The sequence below is a fragment of the Pollachius pollachius genome, assembly GCF_949987615.1.
Source record: "Pollachius pollachius genome assembly, chromosome: 1".
Taxonomy (NCBI): domain Eukaryota; kingdom Metazoa; phylum Chordata; class Actinopteri; order Gadiformes; family Gadidae; genus Pollachius; species Pollachius pollachius.
Window position 1 is genome coordinate 17019435 of NC_136934.1, and position 24163 is coordinate 17043597.

General features: G+C 47.0%; 1 protein-coding gene across 2 annotated transcripts; it reads left to right on the forward strand.

Moving 5' to 3' along the window:
* Positions 1-1837: 1837 nt before the first annotated feature.
* On the forward strand, positions 1838-23456 carry LOC307080694 (transducin-like enhancer protein 1). 2 transcript variants are annotated; one of them, XM_079743522.1, is made up of 20 exons: positions 1838-2620; positions 3045-3145; positions 4073-4136; positions 5099-5143; positions 8004-8066; positions 8552-8656; positions 11774-12005; positions 12449-12465; positions 14618-14731; positions 15116-15169; positions 17490-17639; positions 18226-18364; positions 19097-19290; positions 20153-20229; positions 20480-20729; positions 21213-21460; positions 21773-21920; positions 22142-22292; positions 22598-22674; positions 22931-23456. In XM_079743522.1, exons 1-20 carry the CDS (start codon positions 2597-2599, stop codon positions 23036-23038), a joined length of 2361 nt encoding a protein of 786 aa, XP_079599648.1. In that variant the 5' UTR covers positions 1838-2596; the 3' UTR covers positions 23039-23456. The 2 variants fall into 2 exon arrangements, with proteins under 2 accessions (XP_079599648.1, XP_079599649.1); XM_079743523.1 differs by having other exon boundaries at positions 11777-12005.
* Positions 23457-24163: the final 707 nt, after the last annotated feature.

Sequence of the window (24163 nt, forward strand, 5' to 3'; positions counted from 1 at the left end):
CACAGAGATCAAAGGTCGAGGGGTTAAGGGGTCGAGGCCTCTCAACCAATCACTGTTCAGTGTGGGGCAATAGGACTTACCATGTTGACTGAAAAAGGCGGCCTACGATGTTCACTGTTGTGTAAATCCCTATAGAAAATATCGGTTTGTGTTTTAGCTGTAACGAAGTTTGGGAGATATCTTTCTATAATTACTCTAAGTCTCATGAACTAAACTTCAGTCCCTTGACGTTTGAAGATGCACTCAAAGGCTTAAAGCTTTGCTTTATTATTTTAGCTAACACTGCTTGAAAGTTGTCCTTCTTCAACAGTAAATTAGTAAATGAGTTGAGCTGGAAATAACTGATCATGGATTATTTGAGTCGGCTCTGAAAATAGGTTTCCTAGCTGTGAAGACATCTTAACAATAATTGTGCTTGTGAGAAAATATTCGGTATGCTCTCATGCTTTAATTAAAGCAATGTTTGCCGTACAGTTCAGTGCACACTTTATCTCTATATTTTAAATCAATATACTTTTGGCATTGCATCACCATAACACAAACCACATGTGTCTTAACTATGTTGTGGTGGCATCAGGAGAAAAAAAGCTCTTACAAGTATGAACAAACACCAACAAATTGGGACTCTGTCTGCAGAATTTGGCGAAGGCCTTCCCTGGGTTAGAAAATAATACGAAACTGTGTACGCAGAGCCAAATCTGGAGGATATTTGGTTAGATTACAGTGTTTATTTTATAACACAAATATGTTTTAGAAGACAAAGATGCAACCTGCTCGATAAAATATTTATATCTTTCTATATCACACACACACACACACACACACACACACACACACACACACACACTCTCTCTCTCTCTCACTCTCTCTCTCTCTCTCTCTCTCTCTCTCTCTCTCTCTCTCTCTCTCTCTCTCTCTCTCTCTCGCTCCCTCCTAACACACACACGCCTCCAAGCCCCCAAGCACACCAGTATCTGACCTAGCAGTTGTTTGAGGTCCAGTTAACCACAGGCTCCTCTGGAATCTGATTTATTACGGGGAGGTTGGTGTTTGTTTAGGTCCTTTGGATGTCTGGTACCAAATGTTGGACCTGTCCTCTGCTGTGTGCACCTACTGCAAACTAAGCCATGTGGGACTTCCGAAACCCTCTTTAACCACCTGCTAATTAGTATACAGACATCAGTTTACAGAAACTCAAATGCAAGCGTCTATATATTTTTGGAATCATTCCAAATATAAACAAATTTATTTTTCCTTATTGTACCGGTATTATTCATTTGCTTTTCTATGTAAACTTTTGTTTCCCATGAAAACACAGCAGCTTTAATTTGAATACGAATACGAGAGAGAGCGAGAGAAGGAGCGAGAGAGAAGGAGAGAGAGAGAGAGAGCGAGAGAGAGAGAGAGAGACTTGAGATTATTTGTTGTGGCACTTGTGAGGAAGATTCACATTCGGTACGTGCATTTGTCTGAGAGGGTGTGTAGATTCGCGCACATGTGTAAACGTGTGTATACATGCGCGCGCATTTGTAAAACCACCACGTTTCTTTGATTGACATGTGAGATTTACCATTCTTCCCATACTTCGCGCCCGTTGCATCCCGAATGTAAGCTGTTGTGAAGCGTTGATTGGCTACAATCCGTCTAGCTCTTCGGATCAACAGATCTGAATACACATGCTGGATGTCTATTGGTCAAAGCTATAAATTGCATCATTAGCCCACGTGGAACAGCGGCTATGATTGGTCTATGGTGGTTTTGTGGGCGGGTTCTCTGTTTTGGTTAGCTGGGAAGAGCGAAACCACCGCGTGAGAAAGTTGCTAGTGAGGTAAAACCGAGCTCGAGGACGCAGTGTTGCCGCCGCGACCGTGGTTTGTTGTTGTCAAAACTTGCATTTCCGTCTTTTAAGGACCGTCTTTGGGGTCGGCGAGTTTTTCAACATACTTGCTCGGTAGTTGGAAGCTTTTTTGGTCAAGCATTTAACCACCGGGACAACCACCACGAGTCAAGTGGGAACTCTTGAGAGCAATTAACTTGTGTGGATTTGTTTCTCGTGCGCTGAGACGATGTTCTGACCGCTTTGTGGCGGTCTCACTGTAGTCTGCTTCCGGGCCTGGTGATTTCAGCTTTTTTGGTATTTGTTTTGTTCACTACTTTTTCGGATTACCGTGGATCGTTTACGAGAACCCAGCACGAAGCCAGCCCCGAGCTACACATATGTTATACTAAAGGTTGCTTCTCTGTTCCGTTCTCACCTGGCTGATGCTCCTCCGAGCTAATGACCCGTTTCCCGTGTTTTTCCGGTTGATTTACGACCGTACGCTTGCCGGAGCGCGAAGAGCGAGCAAGTGAAAGAAAGGAGCCGAGCTCCAGAGAAGGGGGCTGGGGGGGAGTTGGGAATCATTTAGGACGCCTGGCCAAGTCGGACGGAGCACCGCCGGGTCACTCTGGTTTTTCAAGTAAAGAGCGTTCATATTCCAAGCTGATCCAATAACGATGGATAGATTTCCACTTATCTAGAACAAAACCTGATCCTTGTTCCGATCCCGTAAGAAGGGTAATATCAAGAAACGGGCACATCCTCTCGGAGATAAAGATGTTCCCTCAGGGCCGACACCCGGTAATATTTACATCTAGTTTTTATTCTTGTTTGTTTTTTTTCCAATATTGTAAGCACTTATTTTGTGGCCCCATGTCGTGCATCATGCTTTTGTGACTTAAAGTCGTAATATAGTCTTTGTTTTACCGTAGCTGCTTGTTTTTGCTACGTTTACTGCCTTTAGCCCAATCACATGTTCACATTATGCGCTCCCTTGATAATTAGTGCATGCAAGTGCGCTTGGCAATGGAGTGGGGATTGATTGTTGTTGGCCTACGCTGTTTAATAATCGCCTCTAATTAAAGTTGTTGACATTTCGCGTGAGCCTTGTGTCACAGAGCAAAGTAGATGCAACAGAGACCTTATAATTAAACATGTTGTGGATGTTGCTGAACCAATTGTGTGTGTGTGTGTGTGTGTGTGTGTGTGTGTGTGTGTGTGTCAGACGCCTCACCAGCCTCCAGGGCAGCCCTTCAAGTTCACAATTCCCGAGTCACTGGACCGGATCAAGGAGGAGTTTCAGTTTCTGCAAGCGCAGTACCACAGGTGAATACACAAAAAATAAATGCACATGAAGCCGTAATTGCCATAATAGTTTTTCTTGGCCTCATTGACCTGTTTGCCTAAATGAGCTAATTGTGTTCTCATGAGTAGCACACGCCATATGAGTACTTTATGACTCTCGCTGTGGCAGGTCCATACAACAGCAATGAGCAGAAGCAAGGGTGGTGTGGGCCCAGAGTTTCATAAATCACTCTTTATTGAGAGAGAGAGGAAGAGTGTTTTTTCAACTGGCTTGTGAAAACTTGCATACACTCTGCTCATCCACAGCAGACCATGCTTTGAATATTTGAATGCCTGTGTGAGATGTATTCCCGTTGCCTGCTGCGGCAATGCCCGACCATTGTCGTACGGCTGGTAATTATGAGTTGCGGTAGCAATCTGCTGGTTGTACCCTCTTGGGAGCCTGTTCACGGCCTGTATGTCTTCTACAGAAACTATTAATCCTTCTGTGGCCTTGTGTCGTTTGTTGGCCTGCCTGCCAGTGTGGCTCGCTTGGGGTACTTTTAGTTCATATTATGTGCATCCATTGTTGTGTTCATTTACATTGACTGACATGACATCGCTGTTATAGTAAAAAAAAAGAATTGACTAACGCATGACGATATCCAGCTTACCAGCCAATCTCCTCTAGTTGCTACTGCTATGTGTGCGAAAGCTATGGATGTAGACCGTTGATACCCAGGAAGTGTTCCCCCTTATCACCATATTGATGTAATATCTTTAGTTAGTTTGGTCATTCATCAATACAAGACAAGCTTTTTCTACACAAACATTCTGATATGGTTATGCACATATCAGTATGTATAGCATATATCGGCGATGAATGCAAGTAAGACTTTGTTCTTTACTAACCTGAGTCCTTATTTCATTTTAATTTGATGTTGATCTCTTTCTGTAAACTTCTCTCAGTTTGAAGTTGGAGTGTGAGAAGCTTGCTAGTGAGAAGACAGAGATGCAGAGACACTATGTAATGGTAAGTCTGAAGTTAAGATCACAATCAACTACTCCAGTTTTATAGTCGTTGCATCACAGCATTGCCTGAAATATCCTAAGCAATCGAAACATTAAGGGTTGGAAAAACAAATAAATAAAACAACACAAAGATTGGATTGTGTATGAACTCAATCTTAGATCCTGGCAACTTTTCTTTTATAGTACGTTTGTTTCAGATGTGGGGTAAAGCTGAATATGGTGCCAGTCGTAATACTACTTTATATGCTAACCTGAGCCACGCTGAATACCTAATTAAATTATAACAAGCTGTCACCTGCTATTGCATGGCTCCCATGAAACACACACACAGACACGCACATACACGAACAACCAATACACACAAGGAACCAACCAACACACACACCTGCGAACAACCAATATACACATCATTTTCTTCATGGGAGAAGAAGAGATATGCTAATTTTATGGAGTGATCCTGTGCCATAGTCTCTTGTAAATGTATTCCTCTTTTCTTGTAATCTTAGTGTGCACAGCAACATTCAGCACAGCGCCTCTTAAATAGTCCAAGTAGCCAATAAAATCTGATCTGTTCAGAGAGTCGCGTGTCCTTCCATCGATCGTTGGATAATTTGTCACATCTATCAGCCTCAATGACCATTGACTGTAAGACAAACGGCGCACATATACACAAAAATGGATGATCTAATTATAGGCCAGAGAGAGGGACAATCCTCCCTTTACTGACATTCGTAGTGTAAGATCCAATGTTTGTATAACATGGTTGATAAGACCCCTCACTCAGTCTTCCGTGTAATCCACTTTGTCTTGTATCAACGTGCATGTCACCTACACAGGAAGATGGGGTTGGGGTCGTGTTTGCCTAAGCATTTTTTAAATAGTTTTGCCCTTGCTTGAATCCTCTGCTGTTTTTCTGTTTTTTAACTGCCCTCCCAAATAATGCTCCTGTCCCTCTCTCTGCAGTACTACGAGATGTCCTACGGGCTCAACATAGAGATGCACAAACAGGTACGTTCTGCTCTCCGTAGGCTCCGCCCTCCTGGTCTGTGACTCTTTGATTGTAGGGTTTACGAACTCCGGCCTCTTTGTCCCTGTTCTCCTTCAATCACGTCCTCGTTTTGATCTGTCTGGCCTCTGAGTGTGTGTGTGTGTGTGTGTGTGTGTGTGTGTGTGTGTGTGTGTGTGTGTGTGTGTGTGTGTGTGTGTGATCGATGGGCCTGTGTCTCCCATTTCCCTGGTTAGGGCTGGCCGGCTGAGCCCAGAGGCAGGATGAATGGCTATATAGATTGATTGGTGCTGTCTGGGGGAGCGGCCTGCTTTATTACATTAGAGGGGCAAGGCTAGGGAGGGCAGAGGAATTGATCGTAGAGAGGCCCTTTATCGAGGAAGCTGCCGGGAGAAGAGGGACGGCAGAGGAGACTGACTCTGTCAGGCAGGGAGACAGGCAGGGCACACACACACCCTTCTCACACTTTTCGAAAGTCAAACATCTCAGATGTGTACACACTGAGTAAGAAAACATACCGGCACAGTACATCAGGTGTTTACACACAAAACGGTGGGAGGGAAAAAGCACTTCTCTCGCGCACACATCCACACACAGATTTCCCTATATGAGCATCGCAGAGCTCAGAGCATTTACTAGTAATTACCCTCGCGATCGACCGGTTAAACTACAGGAAATTGGAGGTGGATCGGCCCGGCTGCCCCACTGAAGGGTGGAGGTGCTGGCCTCCTTTGCACCATTCTTCTTTCTCACACTGTCCCCCTCTCGCTCTCTGCCCCTCTTTGTCTGTATTCTAAGTACTTTGTCTTTCTTTATCGGTGCGAATCTACTCTTCTTTCTCTCACACACACACACACACACATAGTAAAACTCCAGGGGAGGTCATTAGCTTGGTTCTGTAGTTGTCAGAGCAACAAGCTTCTGTTGTCTGTTGTCTGTGGTGGGGGGTGGGCATAGGGAATACAGAATAACTACCCAACTCCTGCTGGGAGGGAGGGTCACAAAAAAAGTCTGGGTGTGTGTGTACACCGCTTATGTGTAATGTGCGGCTTGCTAGTATGTGTTAGTACATTTTTCAATTTTTTTTTCTTTTTCAAAATTAAAAGCAGAATACTTTTATATTTACGTCCATATGTATCACCTTCAGTTAGTACAATGCTGATAATTGTATTGGATTTTCAGGCCCTTCAGCCTGTGAGCAATATGGATGTGTCTGGTGTTTTTTTATTCTGCTAGAACTACTATACACTTATTTGAATGTGACCCCAACCCAATTGACCACAATTCTGTTGTAGAAGGACCATGTTGACCCTGTGTCTGAATCAATCCAGCCCAATCTGAACTTTACTAGTGCTGGCTACCTTTTTTGTGTTGTGTTTTATGTACTTCCAAAGCACAAGTCTGCCCACACCTCACTCACGTGGGTTACAGCCTCAATGATTTTCAGTTTGTTTGTATCCTGTTAGCTCTGTTATCATGGATCTGTTAGCTTAGTCCATTTAGCTGAGCTGACCCTTTGGTAGTGGGTCACACTATTCTCAGACGTCCTAATCCACAAGCCTAATTAAAGGCTTACCACTGGATTTCTGGAATAGTCTTCAATAGGACAAGATTTTGCTGGAATTGCTCTTCTAATTGACCCACTAGGTTTGGGTTTGGTAATCTGTGGTATAGTTCGCCTAAGCCTCCCACCTATGCCTTGACCCCTAGCAGTGTTATACACGGTTAGCTTACATAGGTTTCTGAGTTCGACCGTAGGTTATCTTTCTCAGTTAACAGGATGCTCCTGAATTGAGCTGGTTGACCCAGTGTGGAGACCGGGCTTGAAAATTAGCATCCGCTATAAATGCTATGAAAGATAGATGATCTGTTTGTCTATGTACATTGTATCTGTCTGTATCAAATAAACCATAAATTAATACTAAATAGATGGATGCAAAAGGTATGCCAACTGATATCATTTTCTGTGATATTCATGTTATTTGTCCCAATTTATGTAGCCAATAGGTCTACACAAATCAATAGGTTACATGCAGGCCATTTTATTAAAGCAGTCCAGGGTAAACTTGTCTACAGAAAACATCAGAACTATCATAATGCACTCAAAGGACACATGGGCCCACTAGGTTTGACAGAGGTTCTAACTTCTCGTGTGTGTGTGTGTGTGTGTGTGTGTGTGTGTGTACGTACCTGAGTGCGCTACCACCCGAAGAGCCATTATTACGTTTCACGACTTTGATTCCCTCTTTGCCCTGACCCTCCTCGTATCAATTTGATTGGATGATGTGTAATAGGAGTCTTGTTATCTGATTTGACTCCACCAAGGGGCTATCTAGTTTCCGCCAATTGTAGCCACCTCCGGGGTTTGGTGGGGGGGGGGGGGGGGGGTGTAGGCGGATGTGTTGGCATGGATACTATAAGAGGAGGCAAGTAGGGGCAAATGAAATTAGGAAGTGATGAGATTATTTTGAAGCACTGATGGGAAGAGAAACCAAAAGGAGAGAGGGAGGGAGGTAGACCGGGCGAGGTAGTGAAACCCGAACTGAAAGTGTTGGGTTTTAGAAAGAAGGATTTCTAATTATAATCGGGATGACTGAGTGGCTGAGACGATGGATTTGCAGTTTCTTGGGTTTCTTGTCGATTTCTTTTGTCAAGGTTGCGTTGTGTGTTGAGGCCTTTATGTACTGTAAATGAGATTTCCTGTCTCAGCTTATAATACTGAGAATTGACTGTAATTCATGCATTAAACATAAACCCCTCTCTCTTTCTCCCTCTGTTTTTCTTCCTCTCTCCCCCTTCCTCACTCGCTGTTCATATTCCTCCCCATCTCGCTCTTCCTCTATCTGTGTTTTTCTCCCTCAGACTGAGATTGCCAAGAGACTAAACACCATCTGCGCCCAAGTCATTCCCTTCCTCTCTCAGGAGGTAAGTGTGTGTGTGCGTGTGCAGTGGACGGCTGTGTGTGTGTTTGTCTATGTGCATGCAAAGTGGACGGGGCTGTGTGTGTGCGCAGTGGACGGTGTGTGTGTGGGCACAGTTGACCTGGGTTTGGGTGTGCTTATAATTCATTTATACTTGTGTCTCGTTGTCTCTGCCAGCCTCCGCTCATGACGTGGTGTTGCTTTGAATCTTTTTTTAATGCGTGGAAACAAAAAATTGTGTGAAATGTAGCCTGGCTGCTAGAATTAATTAATAAAAACAAGCAATCATTTCTCCACACAGTAACTGGATATAGTGCAACCTCAGGCATAACAACAATTATTAATTGAAAAGCTCTAAATTTTGAAACGTTAACTAGCAGCCCCTCATCACCCTGTTCTGATCAGCAGCATATTTGTGTTTTTTTTGTTCCGTGTCTGTGCGTGTATATGTCTTTGTGTGTGTGCATGGATGCGTGTGTGTGTGTGTAGCATCAGCAGCAGGTGGTCCAAGCTGTGGAGCGAGCCAAGCAAGTGACGATGGCAGAGCTTAACGCTGTCATCGGCGTTCGTGGCCTCCCAGGCCTGCCCCCAACGGTGTGTATTCCCTCATCACCTCCTCTTCACATTCCACTGCCGGTCTTCTCCGTTGACCGCTGCATCTTGTTGTGCGAATTGGTTGACGTATCCACTTCTAGGTGGTGGTACAAAGCAACTTGAGCTAAACCAGTTCTATTGAGATGTTAATGAGCAGTTAGGGGTTAGGCATCCTCCTCATGTCTGCCCACAGGTAGGGTTCGAACATTGGGTCTCAAACGCAGAGCCTTCGGCTGGGTATTGAAACGCCTTCTCCAGCACTATCCTGCTCTCCTTGCTGTTATACATGTCGGATCGAATCAAAAATATAAAGGAGGAGAAGGGCTTTTACTTTGAAACCCCAGGTTTTTCACCTTGATCCTTAGAATTCAGCCAGCAAACGTAAACCTGGCGTCCGTGCTTACCATTATGTTCCATTTGCTGTTCCTCCACATCCACGTCAAATATCAGAGTTATAGTCAGACTTCTACGTCGGTACATGATCCTACCAGCGTACCAAGACAACCAGAGTTGAATAAGACTCTGGGTACCACTCTATCGATTGTCTGGCATGGAGTTATAGCGGGAGAGGCGTCGGCAGATAAGTGTTGGTGTGCGTGGGCGCATCCATGTTTGTCTAAAAGACAAGCAGCCCCTTCCCAACTGCTCTGTTGTGGCTAGAGTCCACTGGTGTGTTATGTCTTTGAGAACGGAGTTTGGAAGACGGGGTGTTGGTAGATGCACATACACACCCAGCTATGTTTTATAAAAGTGCTACTCCAGTCTCCAGCCCCACCTGATTCATGGATGCAACCTGACCCTGTGCATATTCCTCATTTGCTGGTCTAATGGAATTCCTTGCGTTCTTATTCTTCTACTTTATTTGCCAGGAAGCCAATCATAGTATTCCATATAGCGATATACGTTCGAGAAAGTGTGTGTGTGTGTGGCAGTTGCTGTTTGAGTCTTAATTGCAGGATTTGAGTGTTTGCTAAGGGGTGGTGGTTGGGGGTATGGGAGTTTGGTTTGTGTGCGGGGAGGTGGGGCCATCCTGGCATCCCTTCCCACCCACCCCTCCTTCTGTCTCCCACGCCAGCCTGCCATTCACCCCCATTTGTGTGAGTTAAATGAGTGTAATGAAGCATGCTGGCCCCTCACACACACACACACACACACACACACACACACACACACACACACACACACACACACACACACACACACACACACACACACACACACACACACACACACACACCAAAACCACAGTCCATGCTAACACCCTCTGACGCACCAGGGCTCTCCTTGCCTCTACCAATACTTCCCCTCCATTTACTCTCAACAGGGTGTGCGCTTGAGTTTGTGCGTGTGTGAAGCGGAGCATGCAGTTCTATTATCTCTGAAAACAGAACAGGCATGCAGTTGTGTGTGTGTGTATGTGTACATGCCTTGTATATCAAAGCTCTGGGTATGCTTGTCAGTGTGATCAAGTGTGACGTGTGTGTTTTATGTTTGATTGTTTAGTGGGCAAGCCAACTGGGAAAATGGTGTCTGTGTGTATGCGCGTGGCTATGCATGTGTTTGCGCAAGAGCGAGTCTTGACAGCGGTGGTTGAGCCTCTGGGTGTAGAGAGAGCCTGGTTTGGGGTGTATGTAGGGGTTGGGGGAAAAAGGGGGTGAGAAACAGCGCGCGAGAGAGAGAGAGAGAGAGAGAGAGAGAGAGAGAGGATAGTCAATTAGGTGAGATAAAACGGCGGTTTGACCTTCAGTGGCCCTCCCTCTCTCCCCAACGGCCCTCCCTCTCTCCCCCCCGGCCGCGGTGTGTCTCTGGGCCGGGGTTCCCGGGCCGCTGTCTGAAGAGGCAATAATGATGTTTGGGAACACAAAGGCATTTCACGCTCCGGCGAGCGCCTGATTTGGTGTGAAAGAGTGAGCAGGGCTGCCAGCCAAGCGCACCCCTCACACAGCCACAGCCTTCTGCCACTCTCCCGCTTCCTCTCTCTCTCTCTCTCTCTCTCTCTCTCCCACCCCCTCTTCCTCTCTCTCGACCCCCCCCTCTCATTTTACCCGATCCCTTTTCCCCACTTTTAGAAATTCTCGTTTGTCCTCTCTTTTGCCTCCTTTCTAGCTTTGCGTCCCTCTCCATTCTGCTTGATGCCCAGAACTACAGGCAACAGCTGCCCCTCCCCCTAACCCCTTCTTGCTCTCTCACCCCCCTCCCCTCCCCTCTGCTCTCCCTCCCTCCCACCGTTTCCACCCCATCCTAGGGTTCTGGGCTGTGATCCCAGCTGTCAGTATTGTTTAGTGTTTGACCCCAGAGGGGGGGCTTGGAGGGTGGGGGGATGTGTTTCTCTGGGGGCGGATATGTCCACTGTCCTCTATCTGGAGCACAGCGGCGTTTTGTAGGTGTCGTAAACTAGTGCACATAAGGAACTTCTCCCTCTGTTGAGGAGACCTGCAGCTCAGTGCGTGTGCGCGTGTGTGTGTGTGGTTGAGCATGCTCATTTTGGGGTTATGAGAGCCTGCTCATATATCAGGTTCTAAAGTAAATCTACAAAGTCTTGAGGTCAAACTACCTTCGTATGTGTGTGGGGCCAGTGGGGGGGCCCTATAAACTCATACCGCTCTTCTTTTTTTTTTTTTTAAACCAATATTGTGCTCTACAGATCACATGTGAAGTTTTTAGTGTTGTTTGAGTGCAAATGTCTGTTAATGTTCTATGCTAGGACCATTTTACGGCTGTCAAATATCTGCATGCCTAGTAAATGATCAATCAAGTGGCAAACAGAAATACACAGAGGATACTTCACGGGACTGGGTTGATAGGCTTTTGATGTGTTGGTTTTCAGACGTTGAAAGTGTACCTTTTTTTAAACGTTAGTTCAACCCTCTTTTAAGCAATCAATACAAGTTAAATGGTGCAGGGTAATGGTGCTACGGATGAAATCAAAGGTGACTGGGTTGTCCCTAGTCTACTTCTAGGCATCCCTTCACAAGATGCCCAAGCCTTACCTGCCCTGTGTTAAAAAAAAAGACTTTGTAGAAATCATTGTAATATTATAGTGGCCCCGGAGGTCATGTTGGTCAGCGACTGCTCTAACCCGACTAACGCCCCCTCCCCCCTCCTCTTCCTCCCTAGCAGCACCTCTCCCACGCCCACGCCGCGGCCGGCGGCGCCGCCCCCGTGCCGCTCACGCCCCACCCGGCCGGGCTGCATCCCTCTCAGCTGGGGGGCTCGGCGGGCCTCCTGGCACTGTCGGGGGCCCTGGGAGCCATGTCCACCCACCACCTGGCGGGGAAGGAGGGCGGCGATAAGAAGCCCCACCCCTCCGAGCCTCACCCCCACCCCTCCGGGGCCGACCACCTTCGAGGTGAGCAAAGCGCACCCGCCTCGCAACGCAGAGGCTATCTGCGGTAGCCACCCCGGGAACCAGCCCATCCCCCCCCCCCCCCCCCCCCCCCCCTCCTCCTCCATCTCCCTCTCCCCCCACCCCCATCCTAGCCCATCCTAGCCCATCCTAGCCCATCCTAGCCAACCCTATCTCAGAAGAGAAGGTTCTGGAGAATTCCAACCGATTTTTTTTTTGGTCTAATCTGTAATGTCTGCTGTTCATAAATTTTTTTATGTTAATAAATATATTGAAACATGTCCAGTGGTTTGGAATTCTAATTATTTCTCCTTCTTTTTTTTTTTTATGATTAATCTTTTTTGGTTGGCGGGATTTTTTTATTTTATTTTCATTTTATTTTTCCTCCTCTGGGCAACTGACAACTTGACAACCTGAACGTGTGTGTGTGTCTCCCGTGACGACAGACCGAGAGCCGGGCACAGTGAGTACCCTCCTGGTTCTAAGTTTCATCATATTCATGCACCTGAACACAGCAGCTTGTCCAATTGAGTACGAGGGGCACATGATGGCAGCAGACCACAGCACCCAGCCTGTGCAGGGGGCTTATACAGTCCTTCAAAGTGTGTGTGTGTGTGTGTGTGTGTGTGTGTGTGTGTGTCCGCTGAGGACAGTAAACTAGCCGCGTGACACAGTGGAAAGAAAGCAATGCAAGTACAGTTGGATTAGCCAATATGAACAGACCGAGACCAGTCCACCCCTAGCCTGTATGGATGAGATTCTGTTCTGTTTTGCTGTATGTGTGTGTGGGTGGTTTCAGCCTGTCCACTGGGTACTTCTGCCCCAGATCTGTTGTTATGTGTTAGCCTTGCCTCCTTCCTCTGTCCTCAAAATGAGTCTTGTAGCATGTACCCACTACACCACACATTCTCGCTATCTCACAGTCACACATGCTCCAGCACCGCCTCTCTCTCTCTCTCTCTCTCTCTCTCTCTCTCTCTCTCTCTCTCTCTCTCTCTCTCTCTCTCTCTCTCTCTCTCTCTCTCTCTCTCTCTCTCTCTCTCTCTCTCTCTCTCTCTCTCTCTCTCTCTCTCTCTCTCTCTCTCCTCCAGCCCACATTGTTGTGCCTATTTAACACCTCAGTGAGCAGATTAACCACACACATGCGCAGGCGCCCGTACACACACACACGCGGAGGAGCCAGTGCGCACACACACACACACACACACCCTCTCCTGCCACCCCTGATCCGTGTGCTTAAAGACTCATTGTGTTTAATATCCCCGCCACTGAGGGAGAGAGGGGGTGGGGGCTGTGTGTGTGTCCTAAGCTAGCAGGGTCATATGACACGGAGCCCCTGTGTTTGTGTGTGTGCTTTAAGAGACAAGAGGTGGGGGATGGGGGTGGGCTGCTCGGGGAGGCTTACGTCGTACAGGTCAGTGCTTCCTCTGCTCTGTTCAATAAAAACCCTTTCAATCAGAGTGGGGGGGCGTGAAGGGAAGGAACTATTGAGAAGAATGCAGGAATGTGCCCTCCCCCTGCAAGCCCTTCTTATTCTTCTTCTCTCCTCTCTTGACAGCATCTCTCCATCCTTTCTGTCCTCTAATCTCGCACCTCTTTTCATCTGCATCCCCCCCCCCCCCCACCCTCCAGCTTCTACCCCGTTCAGCTAGCAGAACACACATAGCCTCTCCTGTGTGTGTGTGTGTGTGTGTGTGTGTGTGTGTGTGTGTGTGTGTGTGTGTGCACATTTCATTGACAGGCAAAGACTATAATGGACTCAAAATGAAGCTCTAATCCACTAACAATAGAATCCGTTGGTCAGTGTGTGTGTGTGTGTGTGTGTGGTGTGTGTGTCTCTCTCTCTCTCTCTCTCTCTCTCTCTCCTCTCTCTCTCTCTCTCTCTCTCTCTCTCTCTCTCTCTCTCTCTCTCTCTCTCTCTCTCTCTCTCGTCCTGTGACGCGCAAGGGGGTTGTGTGATGCGCAAGTAACGAGCGCACAAACACACGGTCTGTTACACACTTACTTGCACACAGCGGCTTTCACAGTCAATTACACAATGTGTGGGCAGACACACACGCACACACGCGCACCCATGCGCGCAAACTGCAGATTTTTCTGCTCGCCGGACCCAGGAGAGGGTCTGAGAGCCACTCCATGTAGTCATCAACTTACGGTGTGCGTGTGTATGAGACAGAGGTCAAGGGAGAGGGAGAGTGTGCAGTGGTTGAGTGCAGGTGCTCCTAGTGCTGCTGTGTGCCATTAACCCAGGAGGGAGTAACAGCGTGTTTTTATAACCTGCTCCACGCGGAGCACTACGGCTGTACATTGAGTGCTTGATGGGCCGAAGCCTTCCCTCTCGCGTGCAACGCATGCACAATGAGGGCTCTGCTTCCGCAGGGCAGGCCGGTCTAGTGGTGAGGATAGTTGAACGCTAGATCAAAACCGCTCCCGGGTCCCATCCGACATGTCCGCGAGACTTGAGCAGCCCTACCGGCTCATTCGTGTTATTTTAGGAAAAAGGTCACTGAAAATCCCCCTGGATAAAGGTGTCTAAACGTCAAAATAGTATCGACGACGTGGTTGAGGTTGTTTGTGTTTATTCAGTGTGTATTTATTTTCTTCTGTGTTTCCAGAGTAACGCCATGCTGCCCGAAAGCCTGAGGAACTCTGACAAACGGCGAATCGGGCCGGACTTCCTCAACGACTCCAAGAAACGCAAAGTAGAGGACAAGGACTCCAGCCACTATGTGAGACACCCGCCAGTGTGTGTGTGGGGGTGTGTGTGTGGACAAGATTTCACATGCAGTTTTAAACAAATGGGAGGCAAGCTTTATCTGATAATATTTGAAAATAAGAACTTTGGTCAACCACCATCTGTAGTCATCAACCTTGGACATACACTTTTGAAACAAAACGTGTGTTTGTGTGTGGACATGGGGTCCGTTAAAAAGCCTCAAACATCACGTCAGTCGGGTGACACAACACAAACCACCACAGGATGCTTTGTTTGTTTTGTTCTTTCGAGCTAATGCGCTGATGCTAAGCGTTGGGTAAACGGCTGGGAGAGCCGGAGCGTTTGAAGTGGAATGTGAAATGTGTTGGTGGTGCTAAGTGGCCGTCTGCCTACACAGGACAGTGACGGGGACAAGAGTGATGATAACCTGGTGGTGGACGTTTCTAATGAGGTACGTGTGCTGCTCCCTCCCACCTCTTTGTTGCTCTTTTTGCTACCTCTTAGCTCTTTGAGTTTATATTATGTCTGCTTTTTGAATTTGCTTTATGTGATTTTACCTCTTTAGTCACTGTGTTCTTTTATTCTACCTCTTCTCTGTGTGAGCTCTGTGCTGTTCTATCTCTTCTCTGTATGAGCTCTGTTCTACCTCTTCTCTGTATGAGCTCTGTGTGCTGTTCTACCTCTTCTCTGTATGAGCTCTGTGTGCTGTTCTACCTCTTCTCTGTATGAGCTCTGTGTGCTGTTCTACCTCTTCTCTGTATGAGCTGTGTGCTGTTCTACCTCTTCTCTGTATGAGCTCTGTGTGCTGTTCTACCTCTTCTCTGTATGAGCTCTGTGTGCTGTTCTACCTTTTCTCTGTATGAGCTCTGTGCTGTTCTACCTCTTCTCTGTATGAGCTCTGTGTGCTGTTCTATCTCTTCTCTGTATGAGCTCTGTGCTGTTCTACCTCTTCTCTGTATGAGCTCTGTGTGCTGTTCTACCTCTTCTCTGTATGAGCTCTGTGTGCTGTTCTACCTCTTCTCTGTATGAGCTCTTTGTGCTGTTCTACCTCTTCTTTGCATTAGCTCTGTGTGCTGTTCTACGTCTTTTTCTTTTGGCTCTGTGCGAATCTAACTCTTCTTTTAATTAGCTTAGTGTGCTATTCTACTTTGTTTAATTAAGTGTGATTCTACCTTGTCTTTTTATTTGCTCTCTATGCTAGTCCTCTGTTTCTTTTTTTAAGCCTTTATGCTATTACACATCTTTTATTAGCCTTTCATGCTAGACTACCTCTTCTTTGTATTGGCCCTAGAGATGTCTGATTCGGTTTTATCGGGCCGATCACAGGGTGGGAATGGTGATCTTCCGTTTAAAATGTACTGTTTATTGTGTAGCATTATTTATTGATTTACTATTTATAGCATGGAAAGTACATTTTCTTGACAGAAATGAGGATGTGATTAAGAGCTGAGGAAGTATGAGTAGTCATCAACTGCTATTTATTAGACGGAAACAAATTTCAATATCTTATTTAGGCCATGTCGATTATGAAGAAACTGAAACCAATGCAACCCATGCCGGGCTAAAGAGCAGTATGGCTCACTATGCATGCACCATTTCTAAAAGATAATAAATCACTATAGCCTACATAAGATAATAAGAACAATTGAACAACAATTTTTTTTAATTACAATAGATGTAACCAAATACAGGGCCTTTCTAAATTTAAGACTAGGCTACTACAAATTTAGACAATATAAACCGCAAGAGAGAATGGCTATAGCCAACTGTATAAAGAATTCCTCAACATTTGTTGAACAACCTGCCATGGCTACCATTCTTTAACTTAGCCTATGTCTTAAGCACGGACTTAAGTTTTTAAATATAAATATAAGCATCTCTGCATTTTTGGAAGTCAGCGTGTTTCTCTTCTCGTCTACAACATCCGCTGTTGTATTGAACAGTCAGTTGAGTGACGGATGTTGAGTTGGTACAGGGTTGGATTTCTTTACTGACTTGGTGCTGGCTTGTCTTTCATAGTGGCCATATTCTTTGACGTGACAGATTCTCGATTGTCTAATGACCAGTGTTTGGAACGTTACTTTAAAAAAGTAATTAGTTATAGTTACTCACTACTTGTTCCAAAAAGTAACTGAGTTAGTAACTGAATTACTCTATAATAAAAGTTGTTACCAGGGAAAGTAACTATTTCGTTACTGTAAAAATAAAAGTTGGTATATGTCAAAGAATTTAGATTTTTATGAGCAGTTTTCACTTGGCCTTAATGTGTTAAATGGTTGAACTGCCCATTCAAGGCCCTGATATACTTCCAACTCAATTTTAATTTGCTTGGTTGCAAACGCTGTGGAACATCTCCCGAATACTACAGAAAATGCCAACTTTTCATCGGATTGCTCCGGACTGGCCATTTATGCTAATCCAGTGTGTGTGTGTGTGTGTGTGTGTGTGTGTGTTCGATCTGAGCATCCGTGATTAGGCCTGTTTGCTATTATCCATCTTCTATTAGCTTTTCAAGCTAGAAGACCCCTCTTTATTAGCTTTCTGTACTATTCCACCGTGGCTTCTTTTATTAGCTTTTTGTCCTGTGCAAACTGATACATCTGTTTTTACCCATTGATTTTCTGCACTTTCTTATGTGGTACGTTAATGTGCAATGGTTGGGGGGGGAAAGAGCAAGTCAAATGAACACCGACACAAAGAGAGATGGTTAGCTACCATGCTTGGAAGTTTCCGCACTAAGAGGTTGAGATGAACAATTCCTTCTCCCCCAGGACCCGTCGTCACCCCGGGGCACTCCTCTTCCCTCTCCCAGGGAGAACGGCCTGGAGAAGGGACGCGTCCTGAAGAAAGACCCCTGCAGCCCTGCCTCCACGGCCTCCTCGGCCAGCTCGTCCTCACTCAAGTCCAAAGAGATGGCCATGGTGAGAGACCACCTGACTGGAATCACATTGAAAGCACCTGTTGCCTAATAATAAATGTTACTACTTTGCAATTAATGCATCATTTCTGTTTTGTGTATACACAGTAGGTGCCACAGAATACAAATTTAATCAATTACCTGTCAATGGAACTGAATAATCGTAATCGCGATATCTCGGTAAAATAATCGTAATTATAATTTTGGTGATAATCATGCAGCCCAAGAGACCACCTTAGTGGGGTAATTGCTATCATATTTTAGCATTTCCTTATATGATTTTTTATCGTCTGCAGCTTAACCTTAAGGAATCCTTGAGCACTATCCTTAACCCATATCTGCTCTTCAATGACCTCTCTCTTAATGCACTGAATTCAGGTCACGTTGGATAAAGCATCTGCTCAATGACTAAATAGTAAATACAAAAAGAGCAGTTTGCAGATATACCCAGTCAGAAGTTCTGTAGCATGTTGTCTATCTGTAAAAAAGCGTACATAAAACCTATAAAGAGAAGCTGTTTGAGTGGGGTTGGGAACCTTCAGCTGTTCTAATACAGGAACCGTTTCTTTTGCCACTGTTTGTCCTGGCAGCGTGACAAGGCAGGCACGCCAGGGTTAAAATCGAGCACACCCACACCAAGAGGAGACTCCACCCCCGGACCAAGCTCCACCCCTGGGTTACGGCCCAGCCTATCAAAACCCCCCTCCATGGAAATGCCCCACCCACCAAGTAAGCCTTGCTCACGCTTGCTTTTTAAACATGTCTTATTTGCTAACTAATGTCTTGGGTTGTCTTGCTTATTGGAAATGGGCAACGAATAACTTCAACAGGGAACATTTGTGTCTTGTGTATGTACCAACATTTTGTTAAACAATGCCTTTTTAGAATATATGTAACTGTGACACTGCTTTGTTTGGTTTATTGTTGTTGCCTCTTCAGAAAATGGGCGCCTTATGAACAATTCGAAACAAACGACTGGCCTTTTTGATTAAGTGTGTTTGAGTGTTTTTCTGACGATTATAGGTCTGTTTGATGTTGATTGTTGATGCAATGTTCAAAGAGTAACTCCATCTCATCCCTCCTCTCTCCTCCCTCCTCCCTCCTCCCTCATCTCTCCTTCCTCTTCTCTCCTCCCTCCTCTCTCCTCCCTCCTACCTCATCTCTCCTTCCTCCTCTCTCCTCCCTCCTCTCTCCTCCCTCATCTCTCCTTCATTTCTTCTTCCTCTTCTCTCCTACCTCATCTCTCCTTCCTCTTCTCTCCTCCCTCCTCTCTCCTTCCTCTTCTCTCCTTCCTCTTCTCTCCTCCCTCCTTTCTCCTCCGTCCTTTCTCCTCCCTCATCCCTCCTCCCTCCTCTCTCCTTCCTCCTCCCTCCTCTCTCCTCCCTCCTCTCTCCTCCCTCCTCTCTCCTTCCTCTCCTCTCCTCCCTCCCCCCCTCCTCCCTCCTTCCTCCCTGTCCCTAGCCGCGGGCCTGCGGACCCCTATGGCCGTGCCCGGTCCGTACCCGGGGGCGTTCGGTATGCTGCCCCACGGGGCCGGGATGAATGGGGACCTGGCGGGCGCGGCCGCCTACGCTGCCGGACTGCACAACATGTCGCCTCAGATGAGCGCCGCCGCTGCTGCCGCCGCCGTCGCGGCGTATGGCCGCTCCCCCATGGTGAGGCCCTCTACCCTCTGTTCCCCCTAGCAACCACCGGGTGCTAGGGGGCTGCTCTCGTTCCTTCAGCACTGCTTGTTCTCGTTGCTGAGATCAACAACCTGTTGGCGGGTCTCAACATTATGCCTCTTTTCTTCTATGGGTCCTTTTTTATTTTACAAGATTTGAATTGATCCGTTAATTATTAATGCACACTAGTCATAAATATGAATACTTTCCCACATCTGTTTGTTGGACTGTGTTGGTCTTAAACCAGCTTCCGGTGACATAGCCTAATATTGTCAAATATTTGGACACGGCCTGTGTCTATATGCAGAGTCTTTATACTCTGAGTCTATAGGCCCAGGCAGGTGCCTGCGGTTGGCTTAGTCACATCTGCGGTGGAACAGCATGTCTTTGAGGGCCACTAACAAGCTCTAATCTGCTGCAGCTGGGGGATGATCAGCAGGCAGGTGTTACTTGTTGAGAAGCACCAGCCTCCCGCCATGAGCCTTCAGAACGGCGACGTCTGTCCGGCGTGGGGTTGCAATGAGCTGTCTGTCCACCTCCCAGGCGAGGCTTCCTGGGTTGCTATGGCGTCACGGCTGTGTCTGTGGTCAACTCTTTATTGTCGACGTCTCTGTACTGCGGTTCTTGAGGCCATTTGTGGCGCTGGTGTTAGCCGGCTCATGACGATGTTTGCTTCAATAGACTTGTCGAACTCCCAAGAACAAACGGGTGCGTGTGTGTTTATGGGAGTCTGTTTGATTTGTTTCCCTAATGACAATGTGTGCCTTCCTATCCTGTTACGGTGCTCGTTTGTCTTAGACTAACAGACGTTGACGCCAAGTGTATTTGAACGTGGAAATGTTGTGTTTTAAAGGTCGGCTTTGACCCCCATTCCCACATGCGGGTGGCTGGACTACCGCCCAGTCTGACCGGCATCCCTGGAGGCAAACCGTGAGTGTGTTTGTTTGTGACCTTGTGTTTTTATTATGTTGGTTTTTATTAGTTATCAAATGGCTAGTTAGTGATTCTGAAGTACAGTTATCTAAACAAACAATCTCTGTTGCTCTCACCAATCTTTCTTTCTCTATCTTTCTCTCTATCTCTCTCTCTATGTATGTCACTCTCTTTCTACGTGTCTCTCTCTCTCTCTCTCTCTCTGTCTCTGTCTCTCTGTCTCTCTCTCTATGCGGCTCTCTCTCAGGGCGTACTCCTTCCACGTGGCAGCCGACGGCCAGATGCAGCCTGTCCCGTTCCCACCGGACGCTCTGGTGGGCCCGGGCATCCCTCGCCACGCCCGTCAGATCAATACGCTGAACCACGGCGAGGTGGTGTGCGCAGTCACCATCAGCAACCCCACCCGCCACGTCTATACGGGCGGCAAGGGCTGCGTCAAGGTCTGGGACATCAGTCACCCCGGCAACAAGAGCCCCGTCTCCCAGCTCGACTGTCTGGTGAGGAGATGCATTAAAATGACTCTTTCAAAATCACAATTATTTGTATTTGTGTGTCTGTCTTGCTTCGGGATGGGAAAGATACACAAGGGGGACAGCCAGTGCAGTGCAGCATTTGGGCCCGGAGCTCTGAGGGCCCTGTCTTTGTGGGCCCCGTCTTTGTAGGCCTCGCTCCGCGGCCCCGGGACCGGTTGGGGCAAGTTTTATTTGGGATGAATAGGCAATACAATGGTTGGGATATTCCTGATGTTGACTGCGTGTACAGGGTTATAACACACCTCACTGAATTTGGTTCTGAATTATTGATAAAAAAGTGTCCATCATGCTACTCTTTCAAAGAAGCTTAGGACAGCCGCTACTGACAGTGAAACATGAACCTCCGCGAGCAAAAACAGTTGGACAACGACGAGCTAAAAAGAGAGGAAACCCTGAATGTGTTTCATAGGGGTAACACGGATCTGGTTGGTCCCCTGTGTTCCTTAGAACCGGGATAACTACATCCGCTCCTGCCGTCTCCTCCCCGACGGCCGCACGCTCATCGTGGGCGGCGAGGCCAGCACGCTGTCCATCTGGGACCTGGCCACGCCCACGCCCAGGATCAAGGCGGAGCTTACGTCGTCGGCGCCGGCGTGCTACGCCCTGGCCATCAGCCCTGACTCCAAGGTGTGCTTCTCCTGCTGCAGTGACGGGAACATCGCCGTGTGGGACCTCCACAACCAGACGCTGGTCAGGTGAGACTCTTAGCCTTCTTCTACCCTGCTGGCGTCCGTGGACCCAACGAGGATGCCAACACACTGTCTGCCTGGACAGCATTGGTCTCCTGGCACTTATGATTTGTACAACGGCTTAAACCAATAGATCATCATGTATTTTGTTAGGAGTAGAGAAAAAGCTAAGTGTTGAAAAAAAATGATGTGCATACAAATGTTGACTAGGTTCAGTTTGGCACCAATAGTCATTTTTACACCACCTATTTATTGATGTATCCATGTCTGTCTATGTGTGTTTATCTAAACAGCGGTTGTCTTATGTTCTGCATGCAGGCAGTTCCAGGGCCACACGGACGGGGCCAGCTGTATAGACATCTCCAACGACGGCACCAAGCTGTGGACCGGGGGCCTGGACAACACAGTCCGGTCCTGGGACCTGCGGGAGGGACGGCAGCTCCAGCAGCATGACTTCACCTCCCAGGTAGCCCGCCACCACGCCCTGGCTGCGGCCTCGTCCGCAGTAGCTCGAGCTCAAGAACAATCTGCCACCGCACCCTGTGTAGAGTAAACCCAAATAAATATCAAAAACACAAACGAGGCAAGAACTCCATAGGACAACTCGCCAAAGAACTTCCTCCAGCAACAGTATGCCATGACCTGACGGTGTAAACTACATCTGTGTCTCCCCCCCCCCCCGTGCAGATCTTCTCTCTGGGCTACTGTCCCACCGGAGAGTGGCTGGCCGTGGGCATGGAGAGCAGCAACGTGGAGGTCCTCCACGTCACCAAGCCTGACAAGTACCAGCTGCACCTCCACGAGAGCTGCGTCCTCTCCCTGCAGTTTGCCTCCTGCGGTGAGTCAACCCTGGCTCCTCTCAACGCCGGGAGACCTGTCATCTTGCACTCGCTCACTCTCTTTCTCTCTCTCGCTTTGTCTCTCTCTGTTTCTCGCTTTCTCTCTCTCTCTCTCTCTGTTTCTTTGTCGCTCTCTCCTAGTCTCTAGCTTTCTCTCTCTGTTTCTTTGTCTCTCTCTCTCTCTTGGTCTCTAGCTTTCTCTCTTTCTCTGTCTTGGTCTCTGTCTCTTGATGTATGTTGTTCAAATCATGGCGTTAAGAACTAATTTGATTTGTGTTTTCCTTTGTACATTTCGCATCTCCAGGTAAATGGTTCGTGAGCACTGGAAAAGACAACCTACTGAACGCATGGAGAACGCCGTACGGTGCCAGCATATTCCAGGTCAGAACAACACATTGCCATGGTTTCCCTGTTGAGCTGGGCGGTGAAGCCCAATCCAGCCCCATGGTCCAACTATTTCTACTTTGACCCAGTTCGACAATGACCTTTTTCATCGCACATTTGTTAAGATAACACCTTTGCTTGATGAACCAGAATCAACATTATTGTCTAGTTCTGTAACGTATGTTTAGAGCTTCATCTGCTGGTTTCTCCTGTTGACTAACACTAGTTTTGTGTTCCCGCTCCTCCTCACCAGTCCAAGGAGTCTTCGTCGGTGCTGAGCTGCGACATCTCAGTGGATGACAAGTACATCGTCACTGGCTCAGGGGACAAGAAGGCCACCGTCTATGAAGTTATCTACTAGAGTTTTACACCGAGAAACCTTCATTTCTCCTTTTTTCCTTTTTTCTTTGGTCCACCCAACCCAATGTTTCGTGGGGGATTTTCCCACAATTCAACAGGAATAGAGACCTTTTTTTTTTTTAACTCCTATCTCCGACCTCGCAGGAATAAGCGTATGGTTGTCCAGACACGTCCAAGGACTTTTTAGAATCCATTTTTTTGGGGTTCAAACCTGGGAGGGAATAACTTTAGGATGTTCGTCTGCCGACGTGGAAATGTACCCGGACTAATCTACAGAGCTTGGTGTTATTTAGCCAGGGACACTGTGCTGGATTGACTGTGACGCATACAGCGGGTGACTCGACGTCCACTACGGTATCTCTTATCTCAACTGTGAAACTAAATATGAGAGAGAGAGAGAGAGAGAGAGAGAGAGAGAGAGAGAGAGAGAGAGAGAGAGAGAGAGAGAGAGAGAGAGAGAGAGAGAGAGAGAGAGAGAGAGAGAGAGAGAGAGAGAGAGAGAGAGAGAGAGAGAGAGAGAGAGAGAGAGAGAGAGAGAGAGATCAATATAATGAGCGATAATGTGCAGATGGTGACCTCACTGACCCTGATTCTGACCATGTGACCTCAAGCTGCTGAATAGTGCTCATCGGACACACATTTGTTCCGTACGTGGTGCAGGCTGGCATCTAATTATCATGCTGGTGTTGTTTTCTGTGAACGGCTTGTTTGCCTTTCACTCCATGTGGAAGCGGGCTGATGATGCCGTATTTCGCTCTCATCTCACATACTGTGTATCGCTGTTGGATTACCCCTTGAGATGCCACTTTAAATATCCGTTGATACATGTCAGGGTGGAATGTCTTAACATAGGCCTTGCTGCACTGTTGGATTTTCCTGTAAGGAAACTTATCATTCACTAACGGTTGTTTAACTGTACCCACTCCCCTTTATTAGAAACTCCTTTCTTTTAGAATAAACTTCAGATATTTTTTTTATTTAAGGGATGATTTTTTTTTTTGTTTATGTCTGCAAAACAGTTTTTGAACTTGTGGCCATGTGGTAGGCGAGACCTTGAGGCAAGACATAACTGTTTTATTTCCTGAAATGCTGTTTAAACTACTGTCGTCTTAAGTCATCCTAGCTA